The following is a 23,187-nucleotide window of genomic DNA, read 5'->3' as shown; positions in this document are numbered from 1 at the left end:
GAGGAACAGTTTATCCGCTAGGTCACTGGTTCATCATAAAAGGATCTAACTCAGGAACAGCCTGTGGAAGAGATGTGCAGGGTGAAGTCTGGGGGAGGGGTCGGAGCTCCCCTGCCCTCCCCAGGCCCCACTCTCCTCCAGTCTCCAGGGTTTCACCAACCTGGCCATCCTTTGGGGTTTTTGTGGAGGCTTCATTACGGAGGCACGACTGATTAAATCATTGGCCATTGGTGATTGAACTTGACTTCCAGCTCCTCTCACCTCCCTGGGGTCAGGGCTCGGGGGGTTGGATTGGAAGTCTGGGAGTTCCAAACCTCTGATGATTGGTTCTCCTGGCCACCAGCCCCCATCCTTCCATGCTTTCCAAAAGTCACCTCATTAATGTTAACAGAAGACACAGGACATTCCAAGGATTTTAGGAGCTCGGTGCCAGGACAGGGATGAAGACTCAGTATATACTTCTTATTATAACTCACAATAGCAGTCGTAAGTGTACAGCACTAGAGACATGAAGTTATTCTCACTGTCGTTCAGTAGCTTTCTGGTTGTTTGACGAGATGTGTTGTCAGCAGCTCTCCTGTGCGCCTTACCCGGTCGGTCGGCACAGCTTGCAGCTCCTTCGCCCCCAGTGTGGGCCGTGGCCCTGTCCTCTGTCCTCTGGTCTGCCCCTGCCTCTCTCCTTAGTCTACAGGGGTGGCTCCTTGGCCTCTGGGTGGGCTCTGCGTTCCTTGTGCCCAGTGTTTATGCCACAGCATTTGGGCAGAAGGTGAAGTTCTTTGCAGTCAGGGGTCAACTCCTCTCCAAAGCTTTGTCTGATGTCCTCAGGGAGATGAATTGTCTCTTCATCCTCGTCGTCCCGCAGGATTTTGTCCTCTGTTCTGTTGCGTTAGAGTGACCTTTTTCTTGCCGCTCTCCTGCCCTGGCGTCCTCACCTGGGGCCCCTGGAAGCTCCCGCCAGGGTTTTTGCTCTTTTCCCTGCTTGCTCTCAACTGAAAAAATAACGCACAGCATGAGAGTTGTGAGTTAAGTTTAATTTGGGGCAGAATGGGAACCATAACCCAGAAGACAGCATTTCAGATAGCTCTGAGAAACTGTTCCAAAGATGTAGGGGGAAGGTTGGTATAGATGTGATTTTGGTGAAGGGCGAAGTGTGCAACCAAGCACGTATTTTTTGCAGAAGGTTACTGCTAGTGACAAGGAGCAGACGTCACCATGAGGGATTTTAGTGCTTTTCTAGACACAAGGAGATACAAGAACTGGGCTCATAAAATCAGCGCCTGAAAATATCTAACTGTCTGAAGACCTGTTGTGCCAGTTTTTCCCAAAGCACAGAGTTCACCTGGAACTCGTTTCAGGGGGTGTTGAATCAGGTCAGCAGCTGCAGCAGCTCGTGGTTTACTCCTCGTCGAGGTAGATGGCAGCTGCCAGTTTGTAGCTGGCATCGCCCGGCCCGCCGCCCTGGCCCTGGCACTGCCTGCAGCACGCCAGCTGTGTGCCTCCGCTTGAGCTGCTGCTGTTCCTTGGCTTGCAGCTGGATGCGGCCGCATGCTACCTCCTGAGGCTCGCTCAGGTGTCCCCTCCCGGACAAGCCCCCTGCACCCTTTGGCCCCGGAGCCGCCTCTGTTTCTCGGCACAGTCCCCACGCGCCGACTGGTGGGATGTGCTTCTGTGCCTCTGTGCTCGCCGTCCCGCTTTCTAGAATAGCTCTCCCCGGCAGGCAGGGGCTGCCCGCTGCCGGTCCCCGTCGCAGGCTCACCCCGCCGCCACGAGCAGGCAGGCTCGGGCTGCAGACACAGGCTGAGGGGGCGACGGTGGCTCCCGGAGGCCACGAGGTCTGCGGGGCAGGCTCTTTGGATCACTCACCTCTGCTGCTCTGACCGTTCACAGCTCTTGCAGGTGGTGGATGCATGTCAGAAAAATGCCTGTGACGGGGCCAGAGTCAAGTGTGCTCATCAGCCACCTGGCCTGGCCCTCTGACCCTAGCTGACCTCCCCCCGCCACCCCACCCCGTGGACCAGGATGGCTCGGCCCCGTCTGCCGTGCACAGTGGGCCGCTGAATGTCTGACCCACCTGTTTGTCATTTTCCTGACTTCCTACACTTTATAAAGGTCATTTGTCTATACTTATTTCATCCCCCTGCCCCTTCAGGCCTTGTTTTAAACACTCTTTTAGAAATCAGAGTTAAACAGAAGGAAATATTCGATTGCATGGAAACGTTTTGTTCATATTTTAAAGTAGTGATAGAAATAATAAAATAGAAATATGACAGGTCCCAGTGCCTCTAATAAAGTAGATATAGCTGGAGACAAAAGAATCATCGTTTAAATTAAATGCAGGTTTGGATGTGCCACGTGGTAACCAATCGACGTTTCTCACCAGCGCAAGTATAGTGTTTTTTTTTCCTGAAATGACAAAGTACCAGTGTGCCATCACAGGAGCCTGTGGGGATGTGGGTGACACAGGGCCACCAGCCCTCCAGGGAGAGCATCTCCCGGCAGGCGACCCTCCCAGCAGACTGGACTGGCCTCTGTGCTGGCGCCGTGAATGCCCCATCCCAGCTTGAGAGGAACAAACCACCCTCTCAGCAAGGGTGCGGGACCCAGCAGGTGTAGGAGAGAGGATCTGATTCTTATTCTCGGAAAGTTCCAGCCAACTAGAAGAAACGCTTTGTCCTTGGGAGGCACCAGCGATGTGGAGGTAGAACATAAACCTGCCAGAATCCTCTGAGCTCGTCAATCCCCCAGCCATCATTCAAGGGCCTAGAGACGCAGTGGTTTGCCCACCTTGTTAGAGACAAAGGTGGGCCTCTGGCCCTGGTTGGAATGTTCTTCCTGACTTGGCTGAATCCACAGTGTGTACCTTTATGATCAGGTCAGGCTCCACTCCCGTTACCCCTCTTCAGATGCGGGTTGGGGTGGGGGGTGACCCAGCCGGTATGAGGTTCCAGCCGTGGAGAGGCCTCTGGCAGTGCTGAGCCTGGGTTTCCAGACAGGGACAGCAGCCTCTGTTTTGCAGCATCAGCAGCGTTGCAGGGGGCGTGATGGGAAGTGGGGGGCAAAACACAGAAATAGGTGACATTGCATCACAGCCTTATGCGTGGAGAGTCTGCAGTCAGAGTACGTTGCTCGTGAAAATCAGCACCTCACAGGGTGTGCAGCTGCTTCTACGGAAAAGGCTGGATGAGCCTCACTGATCCATAAAGAGGAATCCTTCTTGGGCCTGGGGGACCAGTATCTTCATGCCCCAAGATGCTGCCCCCAAGTTGTGTGGTCTGGCTGTTTTCTCTAGTCCTCAGCTCTCTCTTTACCTGGCTTTTGTATCCTGACCCCAGGCCTCTGCTTACCCTCCAGCCCTTTCAGAGACCCCGAGCCTCCTCACTAAGGCACGGATGAACTTCTGGGTCCCTTGTGATCCCACACAGGCTGTGCTGAAGCAGGACAGCCTTGGGCTCATTAACTTGGCCACTGGCCACTGCTGCACCGTCACCTTCTCTCGTGTGGGATCGTTTCCTAGTGATGCACAGCCACTCCTTAGTATATCAAAGGAGGCAGATAGCTGGCCCTCACCCAGCCTTGTCTGGGGGCTCCCTGTTCATAAATAAATGCCCACTTCAGCACCAGCCTGAGGAGGGGGGTGGGATGAGACCAGAGGGGGAAATGCAGGAAGAGAGAGAGAACGTGAGGTGAACACACAACACCTCTGACCCCCTTGTCTTCCTTTCACCTCCCTCTGCTCCACTCACTCCTTTCTTTCCATTTCTTAAATGCAAATCTTTCCACCCCAGGGCCTTTGCATACGCCATCTTCTCTGTCCAGAACAGTCCATCTGCTCTTCTAAGATGTGACTCTTTCCCACCCTTTAGCGTTCATCTCAAATGATCCCGTCTGAGCAAGGCCTTCCTGGCCACGTTACATCACTGTGATTTTCCATCTCACCACTCCCTTTGCTCCTCTGTGCATATCACAATACGTAATTACTCTAATTGTCTGTTTCCTTGCTTTCTGTCACTAGTCCCCATGAGACTGTCAGCTTCATGAGTGGAGTGTCTGTCAGCATTTCCCCAGTGTCTGGCTTCCAATAAATATTTATCTGTTTATCCACTTCTCTCTCTAAGAGTTGGTTAATAACTTATGCCAAAACAACAAGCATCTCGAGAGACCAGCCTGGGCTCTCGCCTGCAACCTTTATGGAGTGAGGTCTTGAGTAGTAGCTATGCAGTTAGTCTGTTCAGGCCCTAGTAGGGGACACGTGGGCCAAACATCCCCCACAGCTAACAAAAGAATCTTTCATGAATAGGAAGTTGACAGGCAGAAAAAGGAGATTTCCTAGCTGGCTTCCGTGTCTAAGTAATCTTGTCATCGTTCTTTCGTTAGCTTCTGCTTGATTTATGTCTGGAAGTAATTGTGATGCTTGATTACACAATAAATTAAACAAAACATTATTATGAAGTTAAAGTGTATATTAATAGTAGTACAAACTACTATAAGAATATCTATAACCTTTATAACTTATATTAAGGACCTTGAGAAGATTGCTAATTTATTTAACTGTTAAACATAAATAAGCATAACAGAACGTAACTTGATAGAAGATATAGCTCATTTTTATTCCATTTAGTTCATTACCCAGCAGATGTATAAATACGACAGAATGAATCGTAAATACCATACCACGTGGCCTGGCACATTGTTTATCCTGTTAAGTGAGATAAATGACTTAAATCTACATTAAGGAATAAATGATTAATAAAGCCCTCTTTGGGACCTTTGGGATTAGAAACATTTGGGACCCAATTTCGAATTGGGAATTAGAAAAATTTTATTCTGTCAGAGATGGAAATTCACTTAGATTATAAAAAAGGAGTTAATGCAGTTATAATCCAGATATGGAATGATACATATGATGATGGATAGATGTCTTTCCAAGGAAAAATTGAAGATGGTTAACTTAGCCAGGTAACAGCACATTTCCAATTTCATTCTGTTTTAAGGAGAATTTCATAAGGAATCTTTAGTACTCGTTCTTCCAAAATACAGCAAGCAAGTAATCAGCAGTTTTAAGAGTCCCTAAGTACTCATTGACTTGATAGACAATTACAGCATATTGTGTTAAAAAGAAAAAGTTAGCTATTTTAGCAGTCCCTAATTACAGATTTACATGATAGACTTATCAGGGAAAATAATACATTTCAAAATGTACTCACAGTCTTAATGATATTCCTGTTTTAAATGTTCCTTGTTGAAGTGCTCGTCCGGTATACTCTACCTGCTGGAGGGGTGAGGGCAGGATTCACTCACTTTGTTCTAAAGCTTGGTCTCTGGTGCCCTGTGCAGGTTACCTGCTCCCCGTAGCCACACGCCGTTCACAGCTGAGGTGTCCTGTGACCAGGTGGTCTTAGTTGTCCATTACAGATGCTGGTAGATTGTGTCTAAACAAGGTACATCTCTGGGCAAAGTCACTGGCACTGAAAACGAATGCACACTAACTCCTCAAAGTCATGGAATAACCCAGTGGTTTGACAGTGGGTGAAACCGGTCCTTACCCTGTTCCAGTTTATGAGTCACATCGGGCCAGGTTTGTGGACGTCAGCACATGGACGTCCACCTTTCAGGATTTCTCTGACAGAGTTGTCACCCTCTTCAGAAGACCATAATGCCTTCAAGAAAAGGGGACAAGATGCAATTATTATACTCCTATTCCTTTGGCCCCCTACAGGGCCTGATTGATGGGATCCTTGGGTGATCGACTGCCTGCCTGGAAATACAACTGGAGAGGGAAGGTTTTCCCTTCTTAGGGGGTAGTGTTTCTGTTGTCACTGAATGAAGGTTTACTTGGTATCACCAGTATACTGAGCACTGTGCCAGGACTTGGAAAGTCCTTTGGGACATAGTTGTGCACTGGTGACCAGGATGACGAAGCTTGGAGGGAGAGCTGGCCCTCTGGGAGCCTTGGTGGAGGTCATGCAGGGCACTGCAGCGCTAGCTGGGCACCGGGATTCCGTGTGATGAGACAGAAATTCCTCCTCCCGAGATGCTCTCTCCTGTCCACACCTACTTCTTCTCTCACACTTAGGGCTTGGAGGTAGGTGAGGGCAACTCCACAGTTGCTTTAAAGACAAGCTTAGTGCTGTTAGCATCTTGGAGATGTTTTGTTCATTTGTCTTTCCTCGTATTAGAAAGATTAAAAAATACTTGTCCGTTTTATTTTATAAGTAGATACATCTGTAAAGGACTCCGTGGAATGGTGATAGAATCAAATATTTTTCATGTAAAATAAACACTATATATTTGCATTATAAAAGAAGCTGTATGGAGCTTATGGGTTTTGTTTTCCATTTCACTCTGCCTTTTAAGCAACCAAGAATCAAGAAGTTGAAAATTTATACACAAACCTAAAATTGAATGAATACTGCAAATGACAGACTTATAGAACTGAAAATATACAGAACTATTGGGTAGCTAAGAGCCTTTGGCTTATACATTACTTTTCATCCATGTTTTGATATTCATTTTAAGCCAGAAAGTAAAAATTAGAATTGTTTTCCTTGGCAAAAGAGCGAGTTTCACTTCACATGAGATCACTGTGGTTATCAGAGAGGGCAGAACACCGGCCACTTCTTGGGCTAACAGCTCTCCATGCCTGCACACCCGGCAGCCCGACCACAGGCCTCTCCTCCATGCCCTGCTCCTGGGACCCACGTGTCTGGGAGCTCCTTGAGCCGAGGCTGCAGACGCACGGTCAGAGCTGCCGAGGCCGGGCCAGCAGCCTGCTGTCCTCTCCTGCGTCTCACCAGCCCTAGAGCATTCTTTAGAATGTTCCTAATTTGACTGGCGTTATCCCTTCACAGACCTTTTCTCTCTGCACCATTATTTCTGTCAGCACCAGACAGTTGAAGGCATTGAGCAGGACACAGCTGCTGATAGCATGCCACTTGTCCTTCTGCAGCCCTGACCCTCTCCTTCAGGACACCGTGCCCTTGAATCATCCTACATTCTCCTTATTGCTGGTTTACTTGGCTGTTTTCCTGGACATGAAAAGCCTTTATGTCCTGAGGAATTGTAAAGCTGAGTAAAAGAAACGTGGTTTTGCAAGTTTCTGTTCTTCAATATGCATTGTGTTTTCTAGATTGGCGAGAACATCCTCCATCATTTTCTTTGAAGTCATCGTCCTCTTTTTCACGTCAATGGACCTGTTTTGTAATGAAAATCATCAGAATGGGAGGGGACTTTTTAAATATAATTCCTCTGACCAAATTTTATGCAATGCCAGGCATCCAGGGAAAATTTAGCAACACAGTGGAGTCACCTCTTATTCTAGGGGTAGCTTCTAAATTCAGCAAGTGAGGCGAAAAAAAGTGTTTGGTCACAGTTACTGAAGAGTGTGTTTGTGTAAGGCCAGCACAGGGGGTTACCCTTCCATCAGCCAGCTAGACAGTCGGCAGGGTCGGGGAGGTGAGTGATGGGTGTGAGGTGAGGGTGCTGTTGTGGGTACCACGTTGTGAACACCCGGGCCATCATGAGCTGGGGTGTCTGCTCCCATTATGGGGAGCACGGGGCAGGGGGCTGAGGAGAGGAGTGGGGTCTCTGACTCCGAGCTCGTGCTCCTTCCCATATCCATCCACCGTGGCCTGGTGTGATCACCCAGACTTCATTCTGTTCATTTCAGGTGTGTGATGATGACTTTGACATGCGTGGCTACTCCTGCTGTCTTTTAAAGCTAGGGATGGTTGACTAAGAAAGTTTGTGTGTTTAAACGTATAAAAGTTGAGATTATAGCAGTTACTTATGGGGCAGTGTGGCAGAGGGAAAGAGCACAGAGCTGCAAGCCAGGAGCCTTAAATTCTTGTCCGAACTGCCAAAATACGAGTTATGGTCTAGCACAAATTATTTAAACTTCTAACCCTTTATTTCCTTCCTTGCAAAAATAACCAGATGGACTCGGGCAGTGGTTCCCAGCCTGGATGGGGAACGCTTAAGAAATAAAATTCAGAAGCTTGCCTCTGGAATTCTGATTTTGTAGGACCTGGAGATTTCTATATTTGAACATCTTTGTGCCCCTTCCTCTGTCCTCTGGTGGACTCCCAGGCTCTTGGGATCCTGCCGTGTCCATGGTCTCTGACCAGGTGTTCCGACCGGACCGACAGGGCAGTGAGGGTCCGTGCTCCGGGGATGCTCGCCCAGCCAGAGGCAAGTCAGACTCGGGGTGGTCGGAGCCTGCGACAGACGCCTTCTCGGAACGGAGGCCTTTGTGTCTGTCATTTGCTCTTTCCGTCCAGCAGCACGTGGAGGCCCGGCTGATGGTGTCCCCTCCATGGAGCTCCCCTCCCCGGGGCAGCTCTGACACACCCAGGAAGGGCTGTTGTCTCTCAGGCCTGAAATCCAGCCTGATTCAGAGTCACTGTGATCTGGGCTTGGGTCTCGGGGGCGGGGGGCGGAGGGGGAAGGTGAGCAGCTCCTCCCGTTTCATCGGAGCATCTGTTACAGACACGACAGAGGAGGGAGGCTTCCTTCCCCTTAGAAACGTGGCAGTTCTGACAACACTGTTCTCAAGTCATTCAATGTGTGAACTTCATTAACTGTCAAGTTAGGGTTAGAGTAGGAACCATGGGGAGAAACATAATTATTAATAAATATGTAAAAGCGTTTCTCAGGCGACTCCCAGCATTTTCCATTAAGAATGTCCAAAAGCTCCGTGGTGAGGAAAGTTCTTAGTGTGGGCACATGAGGTCAAGGCCAGTTTGAGGAGGGACTGTGGATGCCGTGGTACCTGCTTTAGGTGGAATCTGCAGGTTATTGGGATGGTGTTCTAATTACCCCACTTTGGAGCCTTGAGTTATAGGGTGTGCTTAATTCTTCTAAATAACTTTTATATTTATACATGTTTGGTTACGAGAACAGATGACGTTTGTGTCAGCAACTAATCAGTTTGATGTTTTAGTCAGCGAATTACGTGTGACACTTTCAGTGAAAATGGAACTTATTAACTAATTTCCTCTTTTAGTAAAAGGGGGGAAAATTAGTTCAAGGATTGGGAAAGCTCAAAAACAAGTCATAAGCAACCGTGGTTTACTTACAGTTTTAGGCCTGTCCGTTATCTCCCTTCACATGAATAAGGAAAATCCTGGGAATAAGGACAGCCTTGTGGCTTCTGTTTATTTAGTATCTTGTTGCACAAGGCACAGTTGGGGGAGGGGGGGGAAGAGAGAGAAGTAGAAACCAAGAAATGAAATCGAGAGTGGGAGAGAGAATGCACGAGAATCAGAGGAGAGGAGGGGGTGGATTTGCAGCATTTTCACTTAGATTAGGTGGGAGTAATCCATTTACATAAACCAAGCATTTTGTCATTTAAAAAAAAAAAGCGGTTTTCATATAAAAGATCAGCTAAATTAGGAGTTTCAGAAAGTAGTCTTGGTTTTTTATATTATCTTTGAGAGAGAATTTGTATAAAAGTTAAGGTTTAGAAGACAAGTGCATCTGCTTTGATTTCTTTCTTAAAAATAATGAAAAAAATGAAATAGGACCGTCTAGTGAAATAGTATTTGTACTGGATGCTTTTCGATGCTGTATTACCCTTCAGTTCCTCACAGTACGGTTATCAGTTACGGAAAGAAGTAGGTTTAATTCAATTTACTTCAGTTACGTGTAAACCAATTTCTCTGTGTGCCTGTGTCTCTACGACTCTTCTGCTCCTAAAATTCTGTGCTTCTGTGATCTCTGTGGACCCCTCCCAGTTTCCCCTTCCATACATCAAGGATGTCACTTTCCTGAGTTTTTGAAAGGTTAAAAACGGGTTACAAGGCAGGTTGGCATCTTATGAAGGCCTGTGCTATTCAGTAATGAAGAAAAGAGCCTAGTCTTGTGTTTTTAAATAGTTGTGGTATAAATTCTTTACTTTAGAATGTTTGAAGGAGAGGTGTATGGGATCAAACGTGTATTTCTCCCTCTGTCCTTAATGTCATTACAGCCATATGTCACGTACCACCACTCACACTTCCTCCCAGCCCTGTACCCTCCTCACGGTGGCTCAGACCAGTGCACGGCCAGGTCTACGGTGCTTTCATCTGGTCCCTTGGGCCAAATCGCCCCGTTTTCCAGCAAAGCCCTGGTCTCCCTGGTCCTGTGCCCGCACGTAGACAGGAGACCTTCCCTGCCTAGGATCCTTGTGTAGCTTACCAGCTGCACACTGTGCCATTCAGTCTCTCATTTAAAACTCGACATGTGATAAGTGCATTTTATTATATTTTGCTAAGAAAATCTTTGCCAGCTGCTCTGCTGTCTCCTTTTAAATATGGAGCAAAGCCCCCATGTGACATGTTTCACTTTTCACCGTGGCTGCCCAGAAGCTCGCTCGGGTCTGCTCTGTCCACCCACGCTGCTGTCTCTTCTTACCCCAGGGCACTCTGTGAGGTGGAACCAGTGTGATTACTATTATGTCCACTGGTCTTTCCAGACTCTACCTCCTTCTAAATGTTTTCCTGCCTTAGGTAGGTGGTTACTTTACCCTCTTCTACTATTACTGCCCTTGTTATGCTTTAAAGGATTTTTAGATCAGCTGATATTTTTAGAATCCTTTAGAATCCTTTTAAAACGTTATTTTACTGCATTCCCATTTCAGAAAATTATTGTTCTATTTCATTTATATATCATGAAATCTGACAGCCTGAAACCTAGTACAGGCAACCATGGTGTTTGGTTACATTACTTTCTTCTTCTTTTTGAGGAACTCATTATTATAGCACAACAGGTGTTTATTGTCCCCAATTTCATCAGGAGATCGAGAATAGGTATGATTAACCTATAATTTCAGTTGGAACGATATGCTTATTATTTGCATCCTCCAACATTTGGGGTAATTATTTCATTAAATCTTTTTAGCAAACTATGATATAAATTTCCTGGGGGGTGGGGTGGGAAAAAACAAAACAAAACAGGATACTAGCCTAAAAGTTTCCAATCCACAATAAAGATAGTGGACGCTTAATTACTTGGAGTGAGAACATGTGCAGATTTCACCAGTTTGCTTTATTTTTAAATGTTTAGTCCTAGATTTAATGCTGTTGCTCTCCTTGCCCTTAATCTCGGCTGATGATCTCACTGCCTATTTGACTGAGAAAATAAAATTTCTCGGTGGAGAAGCTGGTCCTCCCGTCCCCACGCGCTGCCTTCCTTCCCTGGAGGCCGGCCACGCTCGGGCCTCGCTGGCCGTGACTCAAGGACCTTTCCCCACAACTACACCCTCTCCTTCTACATTGTCAGGTTCCTTCTATGGAAACATTCCCATCATCACTCAAAGAGAAATAGTAAGGAAAACACCTTCTTGACCACAACCCACTTTCATATCACCTTTTCTACTAAAACTCCTCAAAAAAGTAGTTTATGCCATTGTTTCCCCCTTTCTTCTCTCCCTTCTCCCTTGAAGGTCAGTCTGGCTTGTTGGTGTCTGTCCACTGCAAGCCCCAGGCATCGCAGCCTTCGTGCCTTGGCCCCGGGCGCATGGCTTCCCGGCCTCCTCCCTCCTCCTTCCTTTTAGTCTCTACCTGTTGTGTCGCCCAGAGCTCAGTCCTCAGGCCTCTCCTCCGCTCCACGGGCACAAACTCACTGTGGCATCTCAGGGAAGGATGTGGTTGAAGTAACTTTTCTCCACGTTGCTCCCCAGCTCTCAGTGCAGCTCGCATGAGGGAAATGCAGTTTTAACCTGCTCTGTATCCATCCAGCATCTCCCCTGCATGCAGGTGCCTAGGGGTGGCATCCTGTGAGTCATGTTCATTCAGGGATCGGGCCACGTGGGTAGAAACCGGAGCTCAGAACGTTGCAGATCACTGGCTCCCACCTCAAGGTGCCAGACATCCCTTAACTACCAGCAGTTAAGAATCTCTCTGATCCTGGTCACGGCTTTAATGCCGGGCACAGATGCCTCAGCCACAGCGTAGAGCCAGCCTGTAGCCCTTCCTGAGCTCTGCGTAGAAGAAGTAAGCACTGCTCAAAGGACAGGCTGCAGTAAGTTCAGTCCTCAGTGACTCATTCCCCATTTGGTCCTTCAGACGTGCCCTGTCAAGCCCGGCGTCCGGCGGAGGCCTCACTGTGGCCCCTGCCACCTCGCCTCTTGCGCCCTTTCCATTGTCCACGCGGCTCCGGCCACGCTGGCCTTCCTGCTGTTGTCCCAGGACGGCTCGTGCCTTCACTGCACACAGGATCCTGTCCGAACATCAGGACCTCTTCCTTGATGACTCTGCCTTGAACCAGGGTCCCCACTGCCACCCGGTCACTTTCTCTTCCTCCCTCGCACTGTCACTGATGTTACACTGTTTCTTTTTCTTTTTTTTTTTGCTGTACGCGGGCCTCTCACTGTTATGGCCTCTCCCGTTGCGGAGCACAGGCGCCAGACGCGCAGGCTCAGCGGCCATGGCTCACGGGCCCAGCCGCTCCGCGGCGTGTGGGATCTTCCCGGACCGGGGCACGAACCCGTGTCCCCTGCATCAGCAGGCGGACTCTCAACCACTGCGCCACCAGGGAAGCCCTATACTGTTTCTATTTGTAGTTTACTCTGTCTCTGGCACCAGAAGGTGAGCTCAAAGCGGGCAGGTCTTCTATTTAGTTCACCGTATCTCTAGCACCCAGGATACATATAACAAGCACTTGGTATCTCTTTAAATGAATGAATAATACTCAGTGGTTATTTTTATTTTAAAATTAAGAAGAAATAATGTATCTTGCTTGTCTGTTATCAGTGACATTTGAATCTGTTTTTCTTTTCTGTATCCACTCTAGTGGCTATTACCACCGGGTGCTAATGTCATTTCTCCATAAAACGCTTGCTAAGTGACTGGGGTTGAACTGCATCCTTTCCAGCAGTGGGTAATGAGGGTTGAAATAAGGCTAAGAATGTTGCTGCTCGATCCTTACTTGTAGTGCTGGCCGGCATCAATCTGGGGCTCACTTATACGTTTAAGTGAATAGATCATCTTAATTTGCTTCAGTCAGTGTCAGTGTTGTCATTCTGCTCTGGGTCGTCTCTGTACCAAATAACAGTTGGGAGAGGAAACTGCTTTCTGCTCGAAAGGAAGGAGATGATTTCAGCTTCTACCCCATCCTGGCTGGGATGAGGACCCTTCTCATCCACATCACTCCCAGTTGCCAGTTCAGGCCATTTTGAAATAAGAACAGCTCCCTTTCTCATTTTCTAGAGATGAGAACAGCCTCTTGTATTTCTTGATTTTGCCTTTGACCCCTTACATCATCTTTACATCACAACAGGTCTACCACTCACATGCAACCCTAGTTTTTGTTTTAGAGCAATTCCTTGATTTCACAAAAGGAAAGACAAAATGCAACTGCTGTTTTATTGTAGGGCTTCTTCAGCCGCAAGTAACATAAAAATCTGTTCACAATACCTTCATCAAAGAGAGGGTTGTTTTTCCTACATGACAGACACTGATGTGCTAGACCCACGCTGGCAGGTCCTGGGTCCAGGCTCCGTCATCCTTCATTCTCTGCCCTCTTCAACACGTTTGCTTCTGTCCTTGTGCTTGTCACCTCATGAGCCCTTATATCTACGTTCCGTGAAGATTGAGGAAGGGGGAAACGGGCAAAGCAGCATCAGCATCACCTAAAAGTAGGCAAAAAAGTATTTATGAACATCCAGCATTGCCCTCCCCTTAGACTGTACTGCCACTTCCGGGTGTGAAACAGGCTGGGAAAGGCAGCCGTGTCAGCCAGGCGTGGGCACGTTGCTGCCCTGAACCGAGTCAGGGCTCCTTATCAAGGAGGGCTCGGGGAACGGGTGTTGGGTGGGCACCTGCAGTGTCCGCCCTGGCAGCTGTGGTAACAGAGGAACTCTGAGAATGGGGGTCCGTGAGGATGCGTTGTTGTGGTCTCGCGTTAGTACAAACATTGTCCGTTACTCAGATAATTTCCAGTTCACAGGGGTATTTTCCATTTCTTTTTTCCCTTGCAGCAACAGGTCTACCATCAGATTTACTCCTGCCTGAGTAAAATTTTCGTAGAAGACTTGGAATAAATTAGGAGCTATTGATGCTGCTAGTTTTAGCGAGCAGCTCACAGCAGTTAGAAGACTGAAGATTGATTTTAGACAATCTAAGCTCTGGAATGAGAATAATATGTGATTATCTCACAGCACTGTGGTCAGGATGTACCAAAACAGCGCTTAGAGGTGGTCACTGTTGCTGTCTTTGTAGTTACTTATTCGTTCACAAACCACACTCTTATTCAGCGTCTCCTGCGTGCCGTCCCTACTGCGGCAGGTGGGGTGCAGCGGTTAACAAGCTAGATGAGGCGGATGTCCTTCTGCCCCGGACTCACCTGCCAGGCGATGAGCAGATAGACTAGGGAGGGCATTTCAGGCAAAGTGGTAAAAAGAAGGCAAGAAAGGGCGATACGGTCAGCGATGCTCTCTCTAAGGAAGGGATTTCGAGCTGAGAACATTTTTTCTTGAGACCTAATTCTCCAAATAGCCAAGTTACAAGTAAGATATTCTTGGCAAAAATGCAGTTATCTTCTGGGGAAAGGCATTAATTTTATCATAGGTTCCCTTTTTTCCTAGAGGCAATAACACAAACTATTACAGAATTTACCGGTTTCTTTTCACCAACAGATGGTTCTCTGTCTAATTCACCATCGAGTCAACCCATTAAACTTCATCATACAAAATTACCAAGAAAACTGTTAGGTTCTGTGCATTTTCATTGCGTGTTCTCCTTGACTACTTCTTTGTATGTCCTTGCTGTGGTTCTTAATGTAATAACTCTTCTCCGATAGTCGGGGTCATGCCTCTCCTTACAGATCCTACAAGGAGAGAATTACGACACCCATCAGGGATCTGGAGATAAATATGCATTGATAAATATTTGATGAAATTGATAAAATATCACTTCAAGCCTTGATTGAATCAAGTGCATTAAAATAGTCCTGAAATACTCAGTAGCCTTCATTGGGAGGCTGCTGAAACATCCACACAGAGCTGCCTCTGGGCTGGCAGGTGGGCACTGGCTTGTTGGCCTGTGTGTGGGTTTAGGTTGTAGGTCTTTGTGCTGGTGGCCTTGGGAGCATGTTGTGAGGCACGGTTTGGAGAAAAGTCTCTTTATACCCTGTGTTTCTTTCTTTTCTCATAGATTTTTTTTTTTTTTTTTTTTACTGTTTGATACAAGCATGCGTCTTAATTAGGGGCTTGTTTACAAGTTTTAAACATTCATTTGTTTAATAATTGTTTTCTTTTTCCAAGCTCTTTCTGAAAGCTACCTTGGGGTAGGGCAGCTCTTATTTCTGCGTATCCCTCAAGGTGTCTCACAGAGTTGTGAGGGTGTAATAAGTGTCTAAGGCATACTTTCCTATTGTTCAGTAAATTTAACAAAAATCTATTTGAGGTGCAAATATTTGTTCTAACAGCATCATCCATTGGGACCCAGCCTTTGTCAGTACTTTTCTGCAACAGAATCGTACTGTAATGCCAATTTCTGGTTTCTACGTAAGCCTCTCTTCTAGACTCTGAGCATCTTGAGGGAAGAGGTATGGAAGGCTCGTCGAGTCATTCAGTGAGCATGTCCTGAGCAGTGACTATGTGACATACTAGGCAGTGCCGACACAATGGTGCAGTACACCCAGGCTCGCAGCTCACGATTCTAATATGAGAGAGAGAGAGAGACACTAAACAAATACATCATTTAATTTGTAGTAGAGGTAAGTGCTATTAAAAAAGGGAACCTAACCTACTCTTGGAAGTTAGCCTGAGGAAGTGAAATGTAAGCTGTGACCTGAAAGATGAGTAGGAGTTTTCCAGGCTGAGAGGTAGGAAGGTCATTCCAGCATGCAAGTGCTCTCAGCTGTGAAAGAACCTGGTGGGTTCAAGGGACAGGAAAAGGCCAGTATAGATGCAGAATATTGAGTAACGGGAAAGATCAAGTAAGGCGCATCTAGAGAAGTAGATAGGAGTTGGGATCAGGTAGGCCAGGCTAAGGATTTGGGACTTAATCCCAAGAGCCATGAGAAGCCATTGAAAGAAGCTAAGAGGGAAGTGATACAGTGAGATTTGTGTTTTGAAAATGTCACTCTGGTTGCAAGATGGGGACTTGGACTGAATGAAGGATGGTGCTGAGGTCGTTCAAGGGGGAGGCAATGATGGCTTGGGTCAGGGCACCCAGTAGTGATAGGAATAAGTTGGCAGGTGGAAATACCTAAGAGATTGAGAATTGGCCGGAAGTTGGGTGGAGTGAAGTGAGGGCAGGAAAGATGTCAAGGATAATGAGGTTTATTGAAACGAATGGCTCTAGAGGAAAAGAAGTTTGGGGACCAGGCGGTGACTTCAGTTTTGAACATGTTGAATTTGAAACGCCTTGAAGAGATTCCCAACAGAGATGTTGGGTGAAGAGTTGGATGCATTGGTCTAGAACGTACAGAGTGTCTGGGCTGTAGCCTCTGAGCACCTATAGTATACATTTGGTGAACGAAGAAATGGATGGCCCAGGAACAAACCTTGGGGGTTCTCTGACATTTTAAATTTCACCAGAGGATGAAAAGCTGGCAAAGAAGAGAATGCCCACATGCTGATGGCGAGAGTGTGATGTCACCAGAGCCGGTGGACAGTAACAGTTCAAGAAGGCGGTAGCCAGCTGTGGTCAGCCTAGCGCCAAGGCACTGAGTGTGGTGTGCTCTCAGCAGTGCGTGTTGGGCCTAATGCAGAGAGGTCACGGGTGACCTCAGAAGACAGGCTGATGTGGTTCAAGAAATGGGATGTGAGCAAGTAGAGAGAACCTCCTGAGAAGTCTGGCTGTGAACGGGAGAAGAGGGAACAGCAGCTAAAGGGGGTGTGGCTCCAAAGGGGAAAACTGGAGTGTGTTTAAGTGTTGGTAGAAAGGATTCAGTAGTCAAGGGGCAATTAGAGTATTTGATAGCCCAAAGCTCCTGAAGAGTGGGAGGAAGATGAGATCCTAACCTAAACGGTGAGGGTTCACTCGGGGGAGGGCAGACTGCTCCCTGCACTGTGATGGGAGGGAAGCGGGGGTAGGAAGGCCCACCGGTGAGCAGGCTCCTGTTTTCTCCGTGAAGCAGCAGGCGAGCCAGCGACTGAGTCCCGGAGCAGGGAGGTTAGTGGGCGGTTTGGGAGAGCCTAGAGGGCTCAGGTGACACTGAAGACAGATGTTTTGATCACACCTAATCCACACTGCTGTGTAATTTTTCCCAGGAAGAGTTAGTTATGAAGAACACAGAGCAGCAGGATAACACAACTGATTCATGGCTGGCTTTTTTTTTTTTCACAACCAGATGTGATAAAAGGTCAGAGAGGCAAGAGGGTTTATGTCACGTGCAACAGAAGGTCAAATACCGGTGGAGAGACTCAGACAAGGGAAGGGAGTCGTGATGCGAGGGGACTGATGGTGAGAAGGAAGGGAGATCAGTGGCCTGGAAGTTCCCGTGATGTTGGAAAGAGCCTCAGCAGCGGGGTTACCTGAGTAAAAGCAGCCTGACTACGAGATGATTTGGGAAGCGGTGCCATTTTGGGTGACGACGAGATCCGGAGGGTTTTCTTTGCGTGTGTGGCCCAGCCGGGTTTGGGGAAGTGGCCCCTGAGGATGAGACGGTTAATGATCTGTGAGGGCAGCAGATGGGGTAGGACAACCGGGAGGGTGGGTGCAGGGCGGGTGCTGGGGCCGCCTCGGGCGACGGTGGAGCAGGGACGGAGCGGCACCCGGGGAGCCGGGGCTGAGGTCTTCCTGAGCGGTGCGGGGTGGTGGGGGCTGGGGGGTGGGCCACGAGAGGCCAGCGGTGTTGGGGCCTGTTGCATCGGGAGTCTTCGAGGAGCAGGGAGGAAGCACAGTTGAGGAGGGGTGCCGGGAAAAGAGGGTACTTTCCTCTCTGCCAGTCCCGGGGCACGTGGAGTGTGAGAAAATGCACGTCTTTTCCTGAAGAAGCTGCAGGGTGCAGTGTCTTCACCCAACAGGCAAGTTAAATCAGAGCTGGGAGTCAGAGAAAGTATTGAGACGAGGACAAGGACACAGGATCTTGAACAGGAGACGGAAATCTGAGAGCTGGGGAGGGAGGGGGAAGGTGTGGGATCTTCATCAAAAGAGGCCCAGAGCAGCATGACAGGAGGGGGTAGCACATTCCAGGAGCCAGTGTGTGTGTGTGTGTGTGTGTGTGTGTGTGTGTGTGTGTGTGTGTGTGTGTAGCAGGGAGGGGAGGAGAGGGAAGGGGCAGGGGCAAACCAGACTGAGAAAAATCACAGAACAGAGCAAGGGGGTTTCAATCCTGATACTCTTTACATTGCCTCTTGGGCTTGACGGAATTCATCTCTGGCCTGGATTCATTATGTATTGTTTAGTATAGTATATGTAGTATACTGTAATATTGTATATATGTTGATAGTAAAGTATAGAATAGTATAGTATATATAGTTTTGTACGGTATAGCATATAAAGTGTAGTGTATATAGTTTCGGATAGTGTATTACAGTATAGTATCGTGCAGTATAGTAGAGTATGCTATATCTATACAGTATGGTACAGTACAGTGTGATATGGTCTGTATAGAATAGTATCATGTAGTGTATATAGCACAGCCCAGCCCAGTACAGAATGGTCAGGCAGTTGGCTCTTCAGCTGCTGGGACACACTTGAGTGGCACAGGGAGGGCCACGTCACTGTCTTCTCTGCGCCCCATTTGCTGGTTCAGTTTCTGTCCACCCTTTGGGGGAGCCTTGCTGTGGCTGAGTGGGAGTTTCATGGGGAGCCACAAACCAGACCTCACCCACTCACCTGCTCAGCTCATGGCTGTGTTGCCTTTGCCAGTGTTATTCTGTTGAAGACATGTCCTGTTCTTCTGGGTTTTTTTTTTTACTTAAATTTCTTCAATGCCTATTCATTTTGCTCAGCCTCTGATGTTAGTTGCTGTTTATATTATCCATTACGGCACTGATATTTTCTGCTAAATCGTTTTATAAAACATCACAAGTACCCAATAAGTGTTTCTGGTGACGGTTTGTTTTTAATTTGAAAAGTCTTGATGAATATCATTTGCATATTTTAGTCTTTCCAGTTCTTCTTTGCTGAGGGTGTTTTCAAGGTATGTTCTTTTACTTCCTGAAGGGGCAAATGATGTGAAAATCCTTCCAGGTCAAGCTGTTTGTCCCACTCCAGGGTGCCGAGGGATAGGCCATATCCGTGGTCCACGGTATTCAGGACATCACAGGTAAAATTTTTTCTTATTTAAATTATTTCAGGGATGAACTGAAACATGATGCAGATTAGCAGCTGTAGGAAGCATCGTAATGACCCTCTGGGAGCCAGACACCTCCCCATCATACTCCCCCATCGCTGTCCCGAGGCCCCTCTTCAACATTTCCCGTGTTTGCCCAGCCCGCCTTCCTCCGGGCCTTTTGGCCTCCTGAGGCCCGGCCCAGACCACCAGGCTTCCCAGGGCCTCTGCCCTCTGACACTTGTCTCAGCAGGTGCACACATGCCCCACCCTCCGTCCCTCGTGCTCCTGAATCCTCCCCACACAGCTGCCCATCTCGCCACCTTCTTAAGAAATTCCAGAACCTCCTGCCGCTTCGCCCCTGGCTCTCACCTTGCCTCTGTTTCTTTTTCTCTCTCTTTTATTTATTTGGGGATGAGATAATTCTGTTATAGGATAAAAAATAGCGTGAAGTTATGTTGCAGAATATGCCTGTGTTTTAAATATGTGATAATAGTATGGGGAGGATGGTGCTCATAATGAAAAATAAGTACAAATAAGTGTTGAAGTCCTCGCTGCTTTTTCTGTCACCATCAAGTGGTAAAGTAGCGTATAGATAAATTATTCATATTGGTGATCTAGTTACAGAATATGTAAATTAAAGCTGAACAGAATTGACATCCGATTTGTCCAAATACACAAACAGATAAAACAAACACATAGATAACTATGAAGAGAAAAGGATAAATCATATATGTGAAACAAGGAAATGTTTGTTTGGATAAAAGAGATCCACAGAGAAGTCGTCGCTGTGTCAGGTGCTTGCAGGTCTGGAAACCAGTGCTTCAAACAGCTCTAAATGAATCAAAGCAAGTGTTACTATAAGAAATAATGCTGATGTACGTAAATATGTTATATGTGTAAATATAATACTAACACTTAATTGAAAGAGTTCTAAGTCTTTTGTCACAGATATTTAAAAATCAAATACCTACTCTTGCACATGTTTGAAAAAGTGACACAAATTGGTTAGTGTATTACATAAGCTTCTTTGCATTCAAAATCAGACCCTCGTGAATCTCCGTTTGACTTGGCATCCTGGATGCCCATGGTTTTTCACACAACACTTGTATCATTAAGAACCGTGGTGGCGCAGCATTTCTTGAGTTCTCCGCTCAAAAAGGGGGCTTCCAAGGTGTTGGTAATATTGTTTCTTGATCTGGTGCTGATAACCAGGGATGTATTCATCTCGTGAAAATTCATTGAGCTCAAGTACACTAATAATACTTGTGCTTTTCTTTATGAATATATTATACATCAATAAAAAGTTGAAAATTAAAAAAAAACACTAACACTTAAAAGATTATAATATAGCAACCATAAAAAAGAAAGAAATTGAAGACATGTAGACATCTTGGTTACTTGGACAAATGCAGGACTCACAGGTTATAAGAGAGGCCCTGGTGGTGAAGCTGGAGTTCTGTACGAGGGAAGGGAGGAAGAGAGAAAAGGACACGGGGGAGCAGATGGGGGAAAGAGCCATCCCATCATCGGGTCGGGGTCTGTGTGAGGTGAGGACCCTGTCGATAGAACCACTTTACAGTCATTACTAGGGGTGTGTGGCTGTGGATAATCTTCTTCAGGCTTTTCTGGTGTGTTTATGTTAGTTTTTAAAAACCTAGAGCTGCAGAGTCCAACATGGTAGTTCTAGTCATATGGGTCTGTTTACATGGAAATTAATTACAATAAAAAACAATGAAAATTTCAGTTTCTCAGTTGCAGTAGCCACATCTCAGTTGCTCAGGAGCCGCCTGTGGCTCGTGGCTGCCGCATTGGACGGCCCAAAAAGTTCCTCTGGACAGCCCTGAGAGAGCATACCAGGTTCTGCCTCCTCACGGTGGATTTTTGAGTGCCAGGTACTTCTGGATGGATAACTGGACATCCTAGTGCCTCCTTCAAAGCTTGAATCATTATCCTCAGAGTGAACCGGCCAGTACGTGGTGGTCGGTCTGTCCCTTATTGTCCTCTGCAGTTGCCCACCTGTGGCACCAGGGCTGGGGTCACAGACATCACCCGGGCCGGTCCTGGGACCGCCGAGGAGCTCACTCACCCCAGCTGACTCGCCCCCCTCCCCCCCGACCGCGATTCTTATGTGTAGGTTATTCACCTTCCCCTACTTGGATTCTGAAAACATGGACCAGATCACAGTGGGCACACTCCACTGTGTTTCAGCAGCTTCCCTGAACTTTCTCATCCAGTATGGCCCAAGTGGGTCTGATTGCTGTTCTTAGTTATAGTATCTAATGATGAATAATATCTGACGTGATTCTCTCCAGCAAGTAGCCTTTACCGGGTTGGCATCAGAACTTTGGAAGAAACCAGAAAAATGTAAAAATAAGGAAGTGTTTGTTAAAAAAGGCATTCTATGAAGCTTAGAAAAAAATGAGATAACTGAACATGTGATAGAAGAATGGGACTTTTAAAAAATTTTTTTACTTTTTTAATTAACATATAGTTGGTATGCAATATTATATATTGCAGGTGTACAACATAGTGATTCCCAATTTTAAAGATTATATTCCATTTATAGTTATTGTAAATATTAGCTATATTCCCTGTGTTGTGCAGTTTATCCTTGTAGCTTATTTATTTTATACGTAGTTTGTACATCTTAATCCCCTAACCCTATCTTGCCCCTCCCCACATCCTTCTGCCCAGCGGTAACCACTAGTTTGTTCTCTATATCTGTGAGTCTGTTTTCTTTTTTGTTATATTCAGTAGTTTTAATTTTTAGATTCCACATATAAGTGATATCATACAACATTTGTCTTTCTCTGACTTAACTTCATTTAGCATAATGCCCTCCAAGTCCATCCATGTTGCTGCAAATGGCAAAATTTCATTATATATATTCCATGTAATTATATATACAATTATATATGTATATATTCCATTGTATATATATATATATATATATATATATGTATATATATATACCACATCTTCTTTATCCATTCATCTGTTGATGGACACTTAGGTTGTTTCCATGTCTTGGCTATTGTGAATAGTGCTGATATGAACATTGGGGTGCACATATCTTTTTTTCTTTTTTTAAAACATCTTTATTGGATTATAATTGCTTTACAATGGTGTGTTAGTTTCTGCTTTGTAACAAAGTGAATCAGTTATACATACACATATGTCCCCATATCTCTTCCCTCTTGCATGTCCCTCCCTCCCACCCTCTCTATCCCACCCCTCTAGGTGGTCACAAAGCACCAAGCTGATCTCCCTGTGCTATGCGGCTGCTTCCCACTAGCTATCTGTTTTACATTTGGTAGTGTATATATGTCCATGCCACTCTCTCACTTTGTCCCAGCTTACCCTTCCCTCTCCCCATATCCTCAAGTCCATTCTCTAGTAGGTCTGTGTCTTTATTCCCGTCTTGCCCCTAGGTTCTTTGTGACCATTTTTTTTTTTTTAGATTTCATATATATGTATTAGCATAGGGTATTTGTTTTTCTCTTTCTGACTTACTTCGCTCTGTATGACAGACTCTAGGTCCATCCACCTCACTGCAAATAACTCAATTTTGTTTCTTTTTATGGCTGAGTAATATTCCATTGTATATATGTGCCACGTCTTCTTTATCCATTCATCTGTTGATGGACACTTAGGTTGCTTCCATGTCCTGGCTGTGGTAAATAGAGCTGCAATGAACATTTTGGTACATGACTCTTTTTGAATTATGGTTTTCTCAGGGTATATGCCCAGTAGTGGGATTGCTTGGTCGTATGGTAGTTCTATTTTTAGTTTTTTAAGGAACCTCCATACTGTTCTCCATAATGGCTGTATCAATTTACATTCCCACCAACAGTGCAAGAGGGTTCCCTTTTCTCCACACCCTCTCCAGCGTTTATTGTTTGTAGATTTTTTGATGATGGCCATTCTGACTGGTGTGAGATGCACATATCTTTTTGAATTAGTGTTTTCGTTTTGGGGACA

General features: G+C 46.4%; 1 protein-coding gene across 1 annotated transcript in view; it reads left to right on the top strand.

Annotated features, from left to right (window-relative positions):
* Positions 1–23,187, top strand: part of L3MBTL4 (L3MBTL histone methyl-lysine binding protein 4) — a 362,994-nt gene that overhangs the window by 197,777 nt on the left and 142,030 nt on the right. Inside the window, exon 14 of the mRNA XM_032654462.1 lies at positions 19,095–19,197. Coding sequence (XP_032510353.1) covers positions 19,095–19,197 — 103 coding nt within the window. The remainder of the gene's footprint in view (positions 1–19,094; positions 19,198–23,187) is intronic.

Source organism: Phocoena sinus, chromosome 14, assembly GCF_008692025.1.
Source record: "Phocoena sinus isolate mPhoSin1 chromosome 14, mPhoSin1.pri, whole genome shotgun sequence".
Classification (NCBI taxonomy): domain Eukaryota; kingdom Metazoa; phylum Chordata; class Mammalia; order Artiodactyla; family Phocoenidae; genus Phocoena; species Phocoena sinus.
The sequence above is the reverse complement of the archived record's forward strand: the minus strand, read 5'-3'. Positions and strand labels throughout refer to the sequence as shown.